At 47.3% G+C, this 19,300-nt stretch overlaps 1 protein-coding gene across 1 annotated transcript in view; it reads right to left on the bottom strand.

The window, feature by feature from the left end:
• Positions 1-19,300, bottom strand: part of BAZ1B (bromodomain adjacent to zinc finger domain 1B) — a 74,298-nt gene that overhangs the window by 11,529 nt on the left and 43,469 nt on the right. The window contains exons 12-16 of the mRNA XM_056558644.1: positions 15,162-15,339; positions 14,882-15,067; positions 726-873; positions 485-632; positions 202-326 (exon numbers count right to left, since the gene is read on the bottom strand). Coding sequence (XP_056414619.1) covers positions 202-326; positions 485-632; positions 726-873; positions 14,882-15,067; positions 15,162-15,339 — 785 coding nt within the window. The remainder of the gene's footprint in view (positions 1-201; positions 327-484; positions 633-725; positions 874-14,881; positions 15,068-15,161; positions 15,340-19,300) is intronic.

Raw genomic sequence — 19,300 nt, 5'->3', positions numbered from 1 at the left:
AAAACCGGATGTACTGCTCCTAACAGCACATATAGTCAGTTGCAGTCCAACAATAAAATGGTTGTAGAATTGGATAACACATAACTTTGCAATTAATGTGCTTCTGCAGACATGTCAATTTGTCTGAAGGTTAGAGGAATCATAAGGAAGAAAATACTAGATTACAAAAAAACACGCTTATGGTCAGTTATATACACTTACACCTAAGTCCTACAACATCTTGCTCATCTTCACTCTCTGCCTCTTCCTCCTCCTCCTCCTCATCATCCTCCTCTTCATCTTCTTCCTCTTCCTCCTCATCCTCTGTGGAATTTTCTGCATAGTTCCTATGGATTAAACAAACAAAAACAAAAAAGTCACTTCAATCCTCTTCACAAAAACCTCAAGTGTACCATTACCCCCACATCACACGGCAAGTCTGCATAAGACTACTTGAATTTCACAATTCATTTAGCGTGTGTGCACATAGCCCAAAAGTCCTTACCTTCCCCGAGAGCTGCGCCTAAATGTTGCTGGTTGACAAGCTGGGCACAACCATTCTTTATCAGGTATGTTTAGGAGCACCGGTCGTAAACAGAAGAGATGGAATGCCTTGTTACACTCATCACAGAGGATAAGTTTGTCATCCTCACCTTGGTAGAGAAAATTTGAAAATCAAATATTAACCAAAAAATTGGGCGTTTTAACAATGCCCGAAATTTACCTACTAAAGCCTGTTACAATACCTTTCTTGCGACAAACTTTACAACGGGCATTTTCTGATGACATATCCCATTTGATACACGCATCCAACATCCCTAGCAGCACATGCATGCGTGAGAATGTTTGGGCTTCCCTAATGGCAGTCTTCCATTTCTCCACAGCTGAAGCCACCTGTGGGTGAAAACACACATACAAAGTCATGTTTCATATATATTAAAATATTTGATCAAGAATAAACATATCACCACATTAGACAACCATTCCATATGGGCTATAACAAGTATCTTCTCTGATACCAGGAGTAACTGTACAGCAAATTAGAAATCTGGCTCCAAGAATTGATGTTTCAATGTTTAAACAGGCTGTGAAAAGATGCCCACACAAATTGATGTGCAGTAGAAACTCTGAATTTAGTGTGGATTTTACTAGGGATCGACCGATTATCGGTATGGCCGATATTATCGGCCGATAACGATTTTGGGCATTATCGGTATCGGCAATTACCTTGCCGATAATGCCCCGCCCCCGACCGCCACCCCCCGACCCGCACCACGTCGCACCCCCCACCGTGATGCTGGGCGGTATACCGGTATGGATTTTTGCCCATACCGCTATACCGGTCGAGCCCCTCCCCCACCCTCCGAGTCATTAAAAAAATTAAACTTACCCGTAATGGGGGTGGTCCGGGCCATCCATCCTTCCTTCCTTCCTGTAGTGTCCGGGGGCGTTCCGATTGAAGAGTGAACCTGTCCGGGCTGTCCTTCTCCGGCGGTCATCTTCTCCACTCCGGGCAGGCTCCGGCCTAGTACGCTGCATAGACGCCGCTACGTCAGGTGCGTCGCTGTGCACGGGCGTCACTGCGCAGCGGCGTCTATGCAGCGTACTAGGCCGGAGCCTGCCCGAAGTGGAGAAGATGACTGCCGGAGAAGAAGGACAGCCCGGACCGGTTCACTCTTCACACGGAATGCCGCCGGACACTACAGGAAGGAAGGATGGATGGCTGGCACGGACCACCCTGACAGGTAGGGGGAGAGAAGCGGGTGGCGGCGGCGGCCTATGGCCCCGCAAAAGCCACTGCAGATCATTGATTTAAAGCGCCCGCTTTAAATCAATGCTGCAACAAACCCAGAAACAATGTACAATGGAAGCACACCAAATGATACAATAGGTACAAAATATGACAATCTTTATTAGGAGCACATGATTACATAGCAAAAAAACCACACGACATGATAATGATAGACACAAAAAGTATGATTAAAACCATTTAAAAAGGCCCATGTCGGGCCACACCACACAGATGAGACATGGTATATGTCTCATCCGGACCTGGGTGAAAGAAATGTAGTACCCCTACCACAAATGAAGTAATACTACCCTAGGCCCCCACCTGACCTGAATCACCCAACCACATGAAAAGTGACAAGTGCGCAATACACGATTTAAACCTGTATACAAAGGTGTCAATGAAATATCGGAGATGACAGGGAATCTCTAGAGCTAAATAACCGAATAGTCAAAATATAAATAAATGAACTAGAGATGCCAGTAAAGGATTGCCTAGATACGGTCAGATGGGAGGCAAGGCCAACACAAGGTGGGAACAAATATTACCCGTATACCCAGGTCCGAAGAACCTCCACGCGTTCCGTCACTGAGTGATTTCCTCAGGAGTGTTTAAAATCAATGATCTGCAGCGGTGTCGCAGGGGGATAAATAGCCGATAACTTATTCCGGAATATCGGTATAAGTTATCGGCTATTGGCCCTAACCTGCACCGATTATCGGTATCTGCCCTAAAAAACAGATATCGGTCGATCCCTAGATTTTACCCACGACTTCAATTAAGAGACTGATTTTTGTCTTTGCAGCAACTAATCACAGCTAATTTTGAGGAAGGAAACCCAAGCGGTGACTGATTTTTCTTTTGGACAAATGGTAACCAGACACATGTTCCCCAATCTCCCTCAACAACATTAACATAGTCCACACTTAACCCCTTAAGGAACGGGGTTTTTTCCGTTTTTGCATTTTCGTTTTTTGCTCCTTGCCTTTAAAAAATCATAACTCTTTCAATTTTGCACCTAAAAATCCATGATTGATTATTTTTTGCGCCACCAATTCTACTTTATAATGACGTCAGTCATTTTGCCAAAAAAAATCTACGGTGAAACGAAAAAAAAAAAAAATCATTGTGCAACAAAATAAAAAAAAAGCAGTTTTGTAACTTTTGGGGGCTTCCGTTTCTACATAGTAAATTTTTCGGTAAAAATGACCTTATCTTTATTCTGTAGGTCCATACGATTAAAATGATCCCCTACTTATATAGGTTTGATTTTGTCGTACTTCTGGAAAAAATCATAACTACATGCAGGAAAATTTATACGTTTAAAATCGTCATCTTCTGACCCCTATAATTTTTTTATTTTTCCGTGTATGGGGCGGTATGAGGGCTCATTTTTTGCACCGTGATCTGAAGTTTTCAACGGTACAATTTTTGCATTGATAGGACTTATTGATAAAACGTGACGAAAAATGCACTATTTTGGACTTTGGAATTTTTTTGTGCGTACGTCATTGACCGAGCGGTTTAATTAACGATATGTTTTTATAATTTGGACATTTCCGCACGCGGTGATACCATATATGTTTATTTTTATTTACACAGTTTTTTTATGGGAAAAGGGGGCTGATACAAACTTTTAATAGGGGAGGGGTTAAATGATATTCATTCACTTTTTTTTCGTAGTGTTATAGCTCCCATAGGGACCTATAACACTGCACACACTGATCTTTATCATTGATCACTGGTTTCTCATAGGAAACCAGTGATCGATGATTCTTCCGCTTGACTGCTCATGCCTGGATCTCAGGCACTGAGCAGTCATTCGGCGATCGAACAGCGAGGAGGCAGGTAGGGGCCCTCCCGCTGTCCTGTAAGCTGTTCGGGATGCCGCGGCTATCCCGAACAGCCCACTGAGTTAACCGACACTTTTTACTTTCGCTTTTAGCCGCGTGGCTCAGCTCAGAGCGCACGGCTAAAGGGTTAATAGCGCGCAGCACCATGATTGGCACTGCGCGCTATTAGCAGCGGGTCCCGGCTTCACTATGACGCTGGGCCCGCCGTGATATGATGCGGGGTTACCGTGTAACCCCGCGTTATATCACGGGAGCAGGACCAAGGACGTACCGGTACGTCCTTAAGGGGTTAAATATGCTGGTTTCCTGCTGTGGATTTTAGAGCAGAAACAGTACAGATTTCCACAGTGTATTTGCCCGGATTGATTATAATTTTAAGGGTTTGATGACACGTGCCGTATTTTGCTGCAAATTTTCTGCAGCTGATTTTCCTACCATATGAATTAAATTGAAAATACACAGCAGCAAAATACGGCACCCTGAGGCTAGGTTTCCACTTGGTTTTTTGTACACCTAAAAAACACCAGCATGAATGCCAGAAAAACTGCCACAGGTTTTTCCTGCATTTTGGCAGTTTTTCTGGCATTTTTCCTGGTGTGTGGAAACAGTGAGAAAACTGCCACAGGGGACAGATTTGGCTGTCTTCAGGGTACCACTCTGTGGGTCGGATGTTGAGCGCCCGGTCCACAGAGTGTAAGGAGATGAAGAGTGATGTACAGCATCACTACTCACCTCCCCCAGCCGTATAGTATACAGGGGGGCATAGTGTACCCATATATACTATACAGGAGCCGGGAATCCCGTCACCAGACTGACAGGAATCCCTGCTCCTAGAGCCCCTTTGTGCGGTATACAGCTATCTATAGATAGCTGTATATAGTGTATACAGAACAGGAGGTCCACTTACCTTCCTCACTCCCTGTCCCCGTCGGGTCCGTGTAGCTCCGCCCCTAGTGATGACATTAGGGGCGGAGCTACAGACGGGAGTCAGGCTGGTAAGGCTCTGTTCACATTGTCCGTTTTGTATAATGTGAACAGAGCCTTCTGGCAGTGTCCTCCCAGATAGGGAGACTCCAGCTGTTGCTAAACTACAACTCCCAGCAGCCAAAGGCTGTCTGGGCATGCTGGGAGTTGTAGTTTTGCAACAATTGGAGGCACCCTGTTTGGGAAGACGTTGCAATATGGTCACTCTACCCAGCGGACAGCGACCAAAAATGAACTAACCAATATTGTGGTTTTTTTCTTCTCGTTTCAGATCCGTGTATGCAGAGGATTACAGCGGATTCGATGGACTACAACGGATAAACCGGATTTATTTTATTTTAATAAAATGGTTAACGAGGGCTGTGGGGGAGTTTTTTTTGTTTTAAATAAAATTTTCCAATGTGTTTTTTTATTGAATTTGCATGCTTCATAATGGAGGCTGTCTAATAGACGGAATCAATTACTAAGGCGGGGCTTAGCGTTCGCTCAAAATCAGCTAGCGCTAATCCCCAATTATTACCCCTGTACCCACCGCCACAAGGGTGTCGGGAAGAGCCGGTACCAACAGGCCTGGAGCGTCAAAAAAATGGTGCTCCCGGGCCTAGGCTGTAACAGGCTGGCTTTATTTATGCTGGGGAGGGCCAGTAACAAGGGTCCTCGCCCACCCTGGTAACGTCAGGCTGTTGCCGTTTGGTTGGTATTGTGCTGATTTTTAAGAAAATATTTATTTATTTATAATAAGAAAATTAAACGCATAGGGTTCCCCTTATTTTCATTCTCCGCACAATACCAATCAAATAGCAACAGCCTGACGTTACCAGGGTGGGCGGGGACCATTGTTACTGGCCCTCCCCAGTCTAAATAATGGCAGCCTGTTACCGCCTAGGCACAGGAGCGCCATTTTTGATGCTCCGGGCCTGTTGGTACCAGCTCTTCCCGGCACCTCTGTGGCGGTGGATACCGGGGTAATTGGGGCTTAGCGCTAGCTGTTTTTGGGGCTAACGCTAAGCCCTGGCTTAGTAATGGATTCCGTCAATAAGACCGGCTTCCACTACTATACCTGAAAATTCAATAAAAAAATAAATTAAAAAAACACATTGGACAAAAAAAGTCGGCTCCTCCCAGCAGGATATACCCGCCTCCAGGCCCTGAGCTAATCAGTTTTAGTACCAGAGCAATAGGAGAGGACCGACAGGTCAAGGAAAAAACACGAACTGTCCGAGAACCAGAAGAAAAAATATAACTGAACACACCCTCGGACAGAAAACCAAAGAGAAACCCAAAAGGGCGGGAGCTGTGTCCCCCAATGGATCCTTCGAGAAAGATTTTACGGTAAGTGTTAAAAAATCTTTTCTCTATCGGCTCCATTGGGGGACACAGACCATGGGACCTACCGAAGCCGTCCCTTGGGTGGGCAGATCGTTAGGAAGACTGCTGTTCCACTGCCGCCTGCAGCACTTTACGGCCCAGACTAGCATCAGCCGATGCGAAGGTATGAACCCGGTAGAACCTCGAGAAAGTGTGCAAAGACGACCAAGTAGCCACCTTGCAAATCTGAGAGGCTGAGGCCTTGTTCTGGAGAGCCCAGGATGCCCCAACAGAATGGGTAGAATGAGCCACAACCCTGAAGGGAGGAACCTTCCCCCTACAGCGATAGGCTTCCGAAATGGCAGACCGGATCCACAGAGAAATGGTGGCCTTGGAAGCAGGTTGTCCCTTGCGACGACCTTCCGTAAGGACGAAAAAGGAATCACACTGACGAAGAAGTGATGGAGAGGTAAGACCTAACAGCCAGAACCACATCCAGTTTGTGGAGTAAATGCTCCTTAGGATGAGAAGGAGCGGGACAAAAGGACGGAAGAACAATGTCCTCATTGAGATGAAAGGCCGAAACAACCTTAGGCAAAAAGGAAGGATCTGGCCGGAAGACAACCTTGTCCTGATGAAGCACCAGAAACGGAGAACTGCAGGAGAGAGCTGCCAATTCAAACACTCTCCGAATGGAGGTGATCGCAACAAGAAATGCCACTTTCCAAGAAAGGAGGCGCAAGGACACCTCCCTAAGGGGTTCAAAAGGTTCACCTTGGAGGACCCCCAGAACCAGATTCAAGTCCCAAGGGGGAGAAGGTGACAGATAAGGAGGGGCAGCATGCGCCACTCCTTGAAGAAAGGTCCGGACATGAGAATTAGAAGCCAAAGGATGCTGGAAAAGAATAGAAAGAGCCGAAACCTGACCCATAAGGGAACTGAGACAAACCCAGTTCCGAACCAGACTGCAAGAAATAGAAGACGGGGAACAGAAAAAGTAACAGGACACAAAACCTGAGCGTCACACCAACAAAAATAAGACCGCCAAGAACGGTGGTCAATTTTTGCCGAGGAGGGTTTACGAGCCCATGGTGCAAATCACTTGGGAAGAAAAAATGCGGGCTCTCAAAACCGCTGTCTCAACCACCACGCCGTCAAATGCAGCGACTAAATTGGGGTGGCAAAGAGGACCCTGAGACAGTAGGTCCGAACGAAGTGGAAGGCGTAGTGGAGTGTCGTCCAGGAGCCTGACCACGTCTGCGTACCACTACATTCGGGGTCAATCCGGAGCTATCAGTATGGCGGGAACGTCCTCCACTTTGAGCTTCCTCAGGATGTTCCGATTGTGCCGAGACGCGAAGAGGTCCACGTCTGGAATGCCCCAGAGGTCGCAGATCTGCACGAAGACCTCTGGATGTAGAGACCACCCGCCGGGGTCGGCTGAGGAAGTCCGCTTCCCAGTTGAGCACACCCGGAATGAGAATCGCTGAAATAGCCGGAACCTTGTTTTCCGCCCAGACGAGAATCTTCGTCACCTCTGCCATGGCTGCTGAGCTGCGAGTGACGCCTTGCCGATTTATGTACGCCACGGCCATGTCGTTGTCCGACTGGACGCGGACAGGGGGGGACTGAAGCAGGGACTCCCAATGAAGGCAAAGAAGAACCGCCCTCAGTTCCAAGATGTTTATCGGAAGAAGGGCTTCCTGGGGAGACCAGAGGCCTTGGACCGTCCAGTCCCTGAACACACCGCCCCAGCCCAACAGACTGGAATCCATTGTAACCACCTGCCAGTGGAGGGGAAGAAATCATCGCCCCTGAAGAAGAAAGGGGGAGCGGAGCCACCAGAGCAGAGACTGACGGATCCAACGAGGGAAAGCAATCTTCCGATCAAGAGACAGAGGAGATCTGTCCCATCGAGAGAGAATCGCCAGTTGAAGGGGACGGTAATGAAACTGGGCAAGGGGTACGGCCTCCATCGACCCAAGACTTCCATGCAAACGCGGATGGAAACTGGGACTTGGGCCCGAAGGGAGCGGACTCCTGACAGGAGAGTCAGACATCTGTCCGGCGGAAGGCAAATCTGGGCAGAGGTCGTGTTGAATTGAAGTCCCAGGAAGATCAGAGACTGGGTGGGAGAAAGGACAGACTTGTCCCTGTTGACCATCCACCTGAAGCGATCCAGGGTCTGGAGGGAGAGATCCACATTCTCCAGGGTCTGGACTCTGGTGGGAGCCTTGATGAGAAGGTAGTCTATGTAAGGGATCACTGAGACTCCTCTCGACAGCAACAGGGCTATCACTGGCGCAAGGATCTTGGTAAAGACCCAAGGAGCAGTGGCCAGACCAAAGGGGAGGGCTTTGAATTGAAAATGCCCCTCTGGAACCGCAAAACGGAGGTACCGTTGATGGCCGGGAAATATTGGAACATGGAGGTAGGCATCTTTGATGTCCACCGTAGAAAGAAATTCCCCTTGTTCCATGGATGCCACTACCGAATGGAGGGATGCCATTCGGAAGTGGCAGATGAGAAGATGACGGTTGAGATGCTTGAGGTCCAGGATTGGCCGCACCGAACCGCCCTTCTTGGGGGACCACAAAAAGATAGGAATAGAAACCCCGAAAACGTTCCATTGGAGGAACGGGGACAATAGCTCCCTGGAGAAGCAGGGACCGTAGAGCCTCTTGAAACTGCTTCGCCAGAGAAGGAGACCGGAGAGCCCGGGACTGAAAAAACGATCCCTCGGGAGGGAGGCAAACTATTTGGTATCCGTTGGACACCATGTCCCTGACCCAAGAGTCCTGAATGTGTGTGGTCCAGATGTCTCGAAAAAGTAAGATACGACCTCCCACCCAAGAAAAATCTGCGGGTAGGGGCATCAATTCATGCGGAAGTGGGTTTGCTGTTGCCCGATTTGGCCTCAAAACAGCCGGAACGGTTGGTGTCCGACTTCCAAGATGGGCGTGCCCGGAACAAGGGAGCCTTCTTGTCCCGCGAAGGCGCCTGCCCCGACCCTTATTGGTGCCAAAAGACCAAAAGGACCGAAAAGAGGACTTTCTCTGGGAAGTAGAGCAAGCCTTATTTTCAGGTGGGTAACGCACCTGAACATTCTTCATTCCCGGGAACCTCTTGTCTGGATGTTTCCATGCAGATTCCAGAAGGGTGTCAAATTCAGCGTGAGAGCTGAACCTTTGAGGTGCCGGTTTAGCATGATGAAAGGATACTTCAGGAGTCACGTCCGAAGATCCTGGGTCCTCTAAATGAATGGTGTCTCTTATGGCCGCAACCAATGAGTTCACCGTTTCAACTGTATCCGAGCGGTCCTCCGAGCCAGATGCCGATTCGAAAGCCTCATCTGCCAGTTCACCAGGAGAATGTGAACGAGTGGAGGCAGCCCTGGAGGGGGGGGGGGGGGGGGGGGCGACCCTAATCAGGTACGCGGCTCTGGAGAGGCAGAGTGGCGACTCTGGGAACATCCTCTGGAGGAGCAACGTTTAATGTGAACAGATGACCCGTGGGGGAGGGACCCATGAGGGGTGCGCCCACGTCTACCTGAAGACTCAATGAAAGAGTCAGAAGATGCACCCCTAGTACGCTTGTGAGAGCGTGAAGTATGTGGAGAAGGGGAGCGGGGCCCTTTAGAGGGCCGGCGCAGGGCAGACTTCTTCAAGGCAGACACCACGTCACGGGAGGCCTCAGCCACCGAACAGGAGACTTGAGTCAAGTCAGCCATATACTGGGACAGGGAAGAAACCCAGGCTTGAGGGGGTGGCCGAATCCACCAGAACTGAAAGAGCATCCGGGGGTACCATGGGGTCTGGGGCAGCAGAGGAGCAGGCAGAGCAAGTGGGTTCAGCAGAACCAGGCATTTTGGAATTACAGTTCTTACAGACAAAATAGGAAAGTAATGCTCCAGTTGTCTGTTTAGAGGGAGGAACAGTTCTGGGTACGGACATAATGAAAAAAGGAACTCTCTCACCCGAGTCTGTGTCCCCTGTGGCAGCTGCTGTGAGGAGAACTCCGCTCTGAGTGAGAGGGAGAAACAGGCCACCCAATAGCCATAGAGGGGCATGCCTGGAACAGGGGCACTGTCTAACTGGCCTCTGCCCCCAAAAATCGCATGCACGGCGCTGATTGGAGGGCGATTCGCGCCTCCAGTAAGCTCCGGCGGCCCTGTGGGCGGAGGTATAGCGCCCCTGCCGCCGTGAATAGTAATGGCGCCCACTCCTTGCCCCGGGCGCACATGTCAGTCGCGTCTGCGGCCGTGGGGAAGTGAGCGGGCGATACACATGTCCGTCGGCAGCTGTCTGCTGCCGAAACTGAAAGTCTGTGCTTCGCGCGCCAAACAGTACAAACGCTTCGGCTGCCAGACGCGTAGTAAGCGCCGCGGCTGACAGCCGCATAGTATAAAAACACACACACGTACTTAGTAATAAAGTAACACCTTCCTTCCCAAAATGCCATTGCTCGCCCCTTTTTTTGAAGATAGAGCCCCAACACTGGCCAGCCCCTTAGATCCTGAAAGGTGGGCCAAAAAATGAGGGTCTCCAGAGGTTGCAAGTCAGCACCTAAAGGGAGAAAAATATATTCTCACCTCCGGTCAGAAGAACTTACCTAATGGAGTCTTCTGCGAGGTCTTCCGTCAGCTTTTTGTCACCTGCGTCATGCCGAGCTACCATGTGCGAGCGAGGCGAGCGGGGGATAGGGGGACCCGGACTCATGAGGTACAACCCCAGGCGCTGACCGTTGGCGAGAGGGGGGTCAACAGCGCATATAAGCAATGTCTGTGCCCTCTTACTCGCAATGGGGAAACAGTGAGCCGCAGTTCCTGAGTCCCCACCTGAAAACATGAAAGAAAAAGGAATACAAAACTAACATTCCCTAACTAGGAAAATAATAAACGATAAGACCTGGTCTGGAGAAATCCAAACCATGTCCACCTCCTTCAGACACTAAGCTTAAACTGATTAACTCAGGGCCTGGAGGCAGGTATATCCTGCTGGGAGGAGCCGACTTTGTTGCCATAGTGTCATACCTCCTAGAGACAGCAGCATACACCCACGGTCTGTGTCCCCGAATGGAGCCGATAGAGAAATTTTGTAACTTTTGGGGGCTTCCGTTTCTACGCAGTGCATTTTTCGGCAAAAATAACCCCTTATCTTTATTCTGTAGGTCCATACGGTTAAAATGATACCCTAATTATATAGGTTGGATATTGTCGTACTTTGGAAAAAATCATAACTACCGTATATACTTTGAGTATAAGCCGACCCGAGTATAAGCCGAGACCCCTAATTTCAACCCAAAATCCCAGGAATGAAAGAAGCGCTTAGAAGCGCTTAGAAGAGGCCTCCCCAGTGAAGATAGCAGCCCGGAACCACTATCCCACCGGACCACCTCCTCACCGGACAGTCCTGCAGCACCGGACAAGCGCCGAGCGGAGGTGAGTACTGTACAGAACTAAAGGGGGTGAGAGGGGGCTGAATGATGTCGAAGGCCGCGGTGGTCTTCAACCTGCGGACCTCCGGAGGTTTCAAATCTACAACTCCCAGCAAGCCCGGACAGCCGATGGCTGCCCGGGCTTGCTGGGAGTTGTAGTTTTGAAACCTCTGGTGGTCCGCAGGTTGAAGACCACTGCGGGTGGGGGAGTTCACTCGAGTATAAGCCGAGGGGGGTGTTTTCAGCACGAAAAATCGTGCTGAAAAACTCTGCTTATACTCTAGTATATACGGTACATGCAGGAAAATTTCTATGTTAAAAATTCTCATCTTTTAACCCCTATAACTTATTTTTACGCATACAGGCAAATATGGAGAGCTCATTTTTACGCTGTGTTCTGAAGTTTTTATCTGTACCATTTTTTATTGATCAGACTTTTTGATCGCTTTTTATTCATTCTTTCATGATATAAAAAGTGACAAAAAATACGCTATTTTGGACTTTAGAATTTTTTTGCATGTATGCCATTGACCGTGCGATTTAATTAACTATATATTTTTATAGTTCGGACATTTCTGCACGCGGCGATACCACATGTTTATTTTTATTTACATTTTTTATATGGGAAAAGGGGGGTGATTCAAACTTTTATTAGGGTTTTTTCACTTTTTTTGCAGTGCTATAGCTCCCATAGGGACATATAACACTGCACACACTGATTTCTTATGCTGATCCCTGCAAAGCCATAGCTTTGCACAGATCAGTGAGATAGGGGCTCGATTGCTCAAGCCTGTAGCTCAGGCTTTGAGCAATGAAACCCCGATCGGACGCCGCGGAGACCCGTAAGGAGACCTCCGCCTGTGTCCCAGCTGATCAGAACATCGTGATTTTATTGCGATGTCCCGATCAGCCCTACTGAGCTGCCGGGAAGCGTTTACTTTCACTTTCTGATGCAGCGCGTCTGAAGGGTTAAAAGCTCAGGGTTAATAGGGTTGTTAGCCCAGGGTCCCGGCTATGAATAGCAGCCGGGACCGACCCGGTGTGATGCGGGGTTCACGGCATAACCCCATTTTAATCGGTACCGGGCTCCGGGTGTACAGGTACGCCCTGATTCATTAAGGATCGGGGATGCAGGGCGTATGCGTACGCCCTGCCTCCCCAAGAGGTTAATGATACCCTATCCTTCCAATTTTTAACAAAAAAGGTATCTCCGTTACTTTTTGGGATCACTAAAGTCCAAAAAAAGAATAAAAACCACCTGACAAAACGCCAAAATTAAAACCCACATGGAGTTTTTCTATGGGAGAAAAACAGCGAAATTTTTTCCGAAAAAAAAAAAATGCCAAAACCGCCAAAAGGATTAAATAAAACGCCAAACTGAAAAACACCAAGTGGATTTGGCATTTTGCAGTTTACTATTGACTTGCAGCTAACATCTGGCTGCAGCGTTTTTTCACAAAAAAAAATACGCCATGCAGCAAAATGGGCGTTTTATTGGAGTTTGTAAAAAAAATAAAATAAAATAAAAAAAAAAAACACAAGAGGAAACCTAGCCTAATGGTAGGTCCACACACATATACCAGGGATGTGGAAATCCTATAGCCCGACGCCCGGGACAAGTAGTTTTGGGCTTCGGGCAGGTGAATTGTTTATAGATTTAGCCCTGTATCGGGCAGGGACAGACAGACTTCCGATCAAATAGTCAGATCACTACAAAATGGTACAGATAAAAACTTCAGAACACGGCGCAAAAAATTTGTCCTCATACCGGCCCGTACGCGGAAAAATATAAAAGTTATAGGGGTTAGAAGATGAGAATTTTGCATGTAGTTATGATTTTTTTCAAAGTACGACAATATCCAACCTATATAAGTAGGGTAACATTTTAACCGTATGGACCTACAGAATGAAGATAAGGTGTTATTTTTACCAAAATATGCACTGCGTAGAAACGGAAGCCCCCAAAAATTACAAACTGACATTTTTTCTTCAATTTTGTCACACAATGAATTTTTTTTCCGTTTCGCCGTGGATTTTTGGGTAAAATGACTAATGTCACTGCAAAGTAGTATTGGTGTCGCAAAAAATAAGGCCTCATATGGAATTTTATGTGCAAAATTGAAAGCGTTATGATTTTTAGAAGGTGATGAGGAAAAAATTAAAATGCAAAAAGGGAAAAACCCTGCGTCCTTAAGGGGTTTAAAGTTCCAGATGATCCTTATTCATAGTATAACAATTTAATATTCCTGAGCAGTGTCACTAAATAAATAAAAGTCATTTTAGCAACATATTACTTCACAAAATGTATTACAAGCTATCAAGTCACCAGTGTATCAATATTATAGTGGAGCCTCGGGTTCTCCCTACTGATTTTGATCTGGAACAGTGGATTACTCTACAGGGTTAAGGTGAAATACCCAAAGACTAAGGAGACTTATCCTGTCACTATCTGTCAAGATCAGCCATGTGAGCAATGCACATGGATACCGCACTAAAATAACAGATCCCAAAAAAGAAAAAAAAAAAAAAAGTCTATCAACCTCAAATCTTTTCCTGTAAAATGACGGTTAGTTAATGCTACCTCAACTAAATCCCTTTACTCAGCATTGTGCTCAGACTACACAATGAATCAAACCTAGTTTAAACTAATTCTCTGTATACTTTTCTGTTTTTATAGGAGGCCTTAATCTACACAGTAAAAGACTGCAGCTGCTGTATCAGTATACTGCCACCAAGTGGACATTCCAAACACGCACCAACCATGATAAACATTTACAGCTTCAAAGGCAGACTTTGGGATGGCCATAAAAGGGGAACACCCATCCAAAACATAAACAAATGGTATTCGCACCTTCACAAGGATACTGATGTTAGAATTGAAAAATGTTTGGAACATAATCAAAGGGCTATACACACAAGGGGGAATCTAAACTGAGCCGGCATACTGACAAACACATAACCTAACAGCTTTAAAACTGCATCACGCATGACATTCATATTTCGTTCTAGCGGAACGGACTTAACTAACAGATATTAAATCAACCTCTTCCAGTTCTTATCACTATGTGAAGACTCAACATTTAAAGAACGAAGAAAGTTTCTACTCACAGAAGGTAGTGAAATTTACGCTAAAGGAAGAGAAGAATTTCTTACAAAAGAATCTAAATCAATTGATAGAAAGTTATGATGATCATCAGGCAACTGATTGATAAAAGCAACGGAATGACTATTTTCCTTTTGTATCTGTACATTAAAGGGGTACTCCGGGTTTAAGACATCTTATCCCCTATCCACATTTCTAATATTCTAAAATAAAATGGTAAAGTTAGCTTTGAGATTTAAATCCTCTGTTTTTTTTTTTATAAAAGAGAACTAAAAGCAGAATTTCTAAATTTCCTGATATTTTGGATGTAACTGATGACTGTGGAGCCACTGGAAGTCAGCGTACTGCGATATATCCATGTAGTGGTAAGCATACATTGTTTTACTTCAACTTGTTTTACTTGACTTTAGCCCGGGCCCTCTAGCCTACCTTCGCCTCCTCAGCCATTTTCTTTTCCTCATCCTGCTCCTCAGCTTTGGTTGCTGCCTCTTCGGATTGATGTTTTTTCTTTTTTTGCTTTGGAGCCATAAAACCCTGTAAGAACTTCTTGATGACAGCTGCTTGTAGAGAGATGACACACTCCCCAAAGTCTTTGAGGTTTTCCAAAGTGCGAACCTGTTTGTACAAAAGGAAACTTCTAGTACAGACAGAACCAGGTTACCAGAAGCACTGTTACTGATGGGGTGCAGAACGAACAACTGTTTCTTACCTTGTCTTCAAGTTCCGTTGTATCGTCCAGATAACCTAATCCTCCTTTCTGTAGTCTTGTTGCTACTTCTATTATATCACTGCGCAAAAAGTTTAGCAGCTCCTGGTGTCCATCACATGTCTTCAAACCCAGGTTCTGCTTACGGGCAAGGTGAATTGAATGCAAGATGTCCTGATACCTGAAACATGGTAGGCGAGTGATCAAACCATATATTTATAGGAAGGAACAGAAAGTATGTTTCCTATACAATACATTGGGAAAATCTTCAGAGCGTTTAACTTTTCATTGTTATGTTGCAGCCTTATGCCAAAGTCAAAATCAGGACCTTCCCCTCATCATTCTGTACCCAACAACAACCGTGAAAACCGATTAGATATCTTTGTTAATTAACCCCTTAATGACTAAGGGCGTCGTGCTTCCGCTCCCTTCTACGACATGCGATCAGGAAGGTGGTCTGGGGCGACTATCAGCTGCATGGACCCGTGGCCAATGCTGGATCGTGTTGTTGCCCGGCATTAATCCTTTAGTCGCAGCGATCAGTCAGGCTGATCGGGATCACGAGGTTGAAACCATGGTGTCCCGATCAGATGAGAGGACGGCGGGAGGGCCCTTACCTGCTTCCTCACCGTCCAATCGGTGTTTTGATGCATTGAACAGTGTGTATGCAATCTAAAGATTGCATGTAATAGTCACCTATAGGAACTAAAAAAAATTAAAGTTAATAAATGTTAATTAACCGCTTCCCTAATAAAAGTTTGAATCACCCACCTTTTCCCATAAAAAATGAAGAATGTAAAGAACAAAAACGTGGTATCGCCACGTAAGTAAATGTCCGAACTAAAAAAATCTAGAAAAAACAACTATGAAAATAAAAAAAGTCCAAAATAGTTTTTGGTCACTTTACACCCTAAAAACGCCAGTCATAAGCAGCATAAGCATGAAGTCGGGGGAAGATATCTAGCGACATCTGCTAACTCCAAGCAGTATTCCATCTAAAGAGGCAAAAATGCTGCACATGTCAAAATACAGGATTGTTAGAGCAATAAGGAGATTTTTTCTGTACTCAACGTAAAATCTCTCGAAGCCTGTATTGGGGGGACACAGGGACCTAGGGTATTATGCTGCTGTTCACTAGGAGGCCTACACTAGGCAAGAAAAGAAGCCTGCTCCTCCCAGAAGGATATACCCGCCCACAGGCACGGAGCTAACCAGTTGTGTCACAAAGCAGGAGAAGGCAAACCACAAAAAGGAGAAAATGTCCGAAGGACATAATAGGCAAACAACCTGACCAGGGAACCGTAAATGGGTAGGTGCTGTGTCCCCCAATAAAGGCTACGAGAGAGATTTTACTGTGAGTACAAAAAAATATATATATCCTTTTCTCGGTCGCCTTATGTGGGGACACAGACCATGGGATGTGCCAAAGCAGTCCCTGGGGTGGGAAAAACAACCGCCATAGAAGGGAAGGTCAGGCCAGAGACTGAGCCATAACCATTCGAAGAAAGTAGACGAGGCTCAGAGGAAACCTGAATCTGGCAACCAACCACCCGGAAGCCTCAGGAAAACTGTGCAAAGACTAGGATCCTATATCCAATCAGAGATAAATGGTCGCTCTGGAGGCCTGCTGAACCAAACCTGTCCCGGCAGGAGAGCAGAGAACACCTCTGGTGAGAAGACATAAGATGTAGGACCACCGAGGCCTGGCTAAAACACGGAACAGAGAGATAAGAGAACCTCTAATGCAGAGATTCATCTAAGCAAGGCAAACATGGCTAGGAAACGCCACTTCCGGAAGAGAAACGCGCCAGAGAGGCTTGAAGGGAGAGCCATGACAGGAGGCCAACCGCAACCATAGGACAGAGGCTGAGGAGAGGAAAGACAAGAAAAAAAAACAGCTGAGCATGTCCAGCAAGAAGGCAAGACTCTGAAGGCAGAAGCCAGAGCCGCTAGAACGGGACGAAGAGAGAAATAAAGCATAGCTCATGTACCATCCCAAGCACACAAACCAGGAAGGAGGCTAGGGGCGAAGTGCACCCCCCCCCCCCCCCTTACCAAGAGGTCCAGACTCAAATTCTCAATCCTAAAGCCACCCCGCGAAAAACCCGGTGGAAGAGAGAACCCAAGAGTACACCGCCTAGCAAGAGCGGGAAAGAACACGCCCGTCGGCGACACTCGAAATGGCCAGACTTGGCAACCAACACAACTGGCAGGCCCTCTACCCCAAGATCCAACTATCGGGCCCCTCCCACACCAGAGGGAGAAGGAGGAAAGTAAACAGACCAAAGGGAAGGAGCAGAGCCATCTGGAACACTGGAGCCGCCACCCAGAGAAACAGAGGATCCCAGATCCAGGAAGAAATAGAGGGACCCTGCAGTCCCAAACCAGGAGAGGCTGAGAACCTCAAGCAGGAATGAACACTCCGGCTGACAAGCACCTAGGCCGGGACGTTACATGGAGCGGTGAAGAGACCACCTCTGCAGAGAAACTGCAGAGAAGAGTGGGACCAGAACCCCGCCAAGGCCAGAGACAACAATCCCTGGAATGGCGTAAGCATCATGGAAAACCAATCCGGAGCCCAAGGCATGGAAGCCCAAATAGAAAAGAGCCCAAGGCAAGGAGAGCGTAAAAAGGCAAAATACAGAGGGAGACTGAGGCCACCAGGGAAGAGTGACCTACCCTAGGGGAAAATAGCGGCCAAAAGTAAAGCGCACCGCTACTCCTGAGGTCACCATGACGCCCGGCACCCACAGATGCAAGAGACTAGGGGATAGACCAGGCCAATCAAGCAGGCGATTTTAATGGTCGGAACGGACTGGATGACCGAGAGAGTAACATCCCAGAATCAGACACCGAGAGGAATACAGAGGGGACCAAGCGAGACGTCAACCCACTGAAGCAACAAGGTGAGATAAAGACGACATGACCAGGGCCCTGCAAAGGCACCCACCTAGACTGGCAGGCAAGCACAGTACAATTGATACACTCCAAAAAAGGAGAAGCGACTTGCCACAGCAGAGACTGTCCAGGAACGCTGTGGAGCCAAAGGCATCCTAAACAGGAAGGCCTCAAGAGGAAGACCTAGATACATTCTAAGCCAAAAGATCACTGCAGAGTAAGAGCAGAGAACAGAGCCTTCAAATCCAGAAGGAAGCACAAGGACCACCAGGATGGCTTCCAAGCAAGACAAACCCTGACAGGGAGAGAGAGGGGGTCGCACAAAGAGCTGGAGAAGCTAGGACGGCAACAGCCGGACGGTTACATTAGCACCAAATCCAGCAGAACTCCACCAAAAAAAAAAAGAGGGCAGAAGCGAAATAAAGAAACCCCCGATACTGGGAGATTAGTGGACAAAGGCTGCCAAAGCAAAAACAGGAACCATACAAGGGCCACACAACCCCTCAGAAGAGCAAGCGCGATGGCTGAACCCCAATAGGGGACCCCCACTAAAATACTCCTAAGCTGGTAGCAGAAAGGGTTCAACGAGATGGCTGAACCAGCCACAGGAGGAAGTATATAAGACTGTCAGGACTCCGCCTGGAAGGAGGAGAAATGCAAAGACTGCCCATGAAAAAGCGGAAACCAAGAAATTCCGACCCAACTCCAGGGAGACGAGCCAAGACAGTAACGAAAGCAACAACAGGCATCACATAGTAGGCAATAGTAGTGCATAGCCGGATCACTAAGACACCTAGCCAGAGCATAAGGCCCACCTAAAGCGCCTCCCACGGGGTGGGGAATGTAAACACTGGACGAGCCAGTGTTGGAACCAACTAAACCTCGACATGAATGTCCCTCAGCAATGGCAGAGACACTGCAAAAAACTCCACCTACAAGGAGGGAAAAGCAAAGGCTGCACTGGCCAGAGCAGGCTCCCCACCACCGATCCTGTGCTGTGAAAGCTACAGTAGGAAACACACGAACCATGGGCACTGGAAGGCCAATTATATGCCCCCACCAAGGAGGAAAAAGGCGGATACGATACCATAGAGCAGCGGAGGAATACGCAGGGATCCCTCGTACTAGAAACCGATCCTACTTCAAACCAATGAGACAAAACCCATGTAAGTGGATGCTTCTGCCAGAAAAGGTTCATTGCACCTAAAGGGAGACAAAGTTAGGTTGTCTCCCACCAGTAGCGG

Source organism: Hyla sarda, chromosome 2 (genome assembly GCF_029499605.1).
Source record: "Hyla sarda isolate aHylSar1 chromosome 2, aHylSar1.hap1, whole genome shotgun sequence".
NCBI classification, from domain to species: domain Eukaryota; kingdom Metazoa; phylum Chordata; class Amphibia; order Anura; family Hylidae; genus Hyla; species Hyla sarda.
This window is presented reverse-complemented; position numbering and strand designations above follow the sequence as displayed.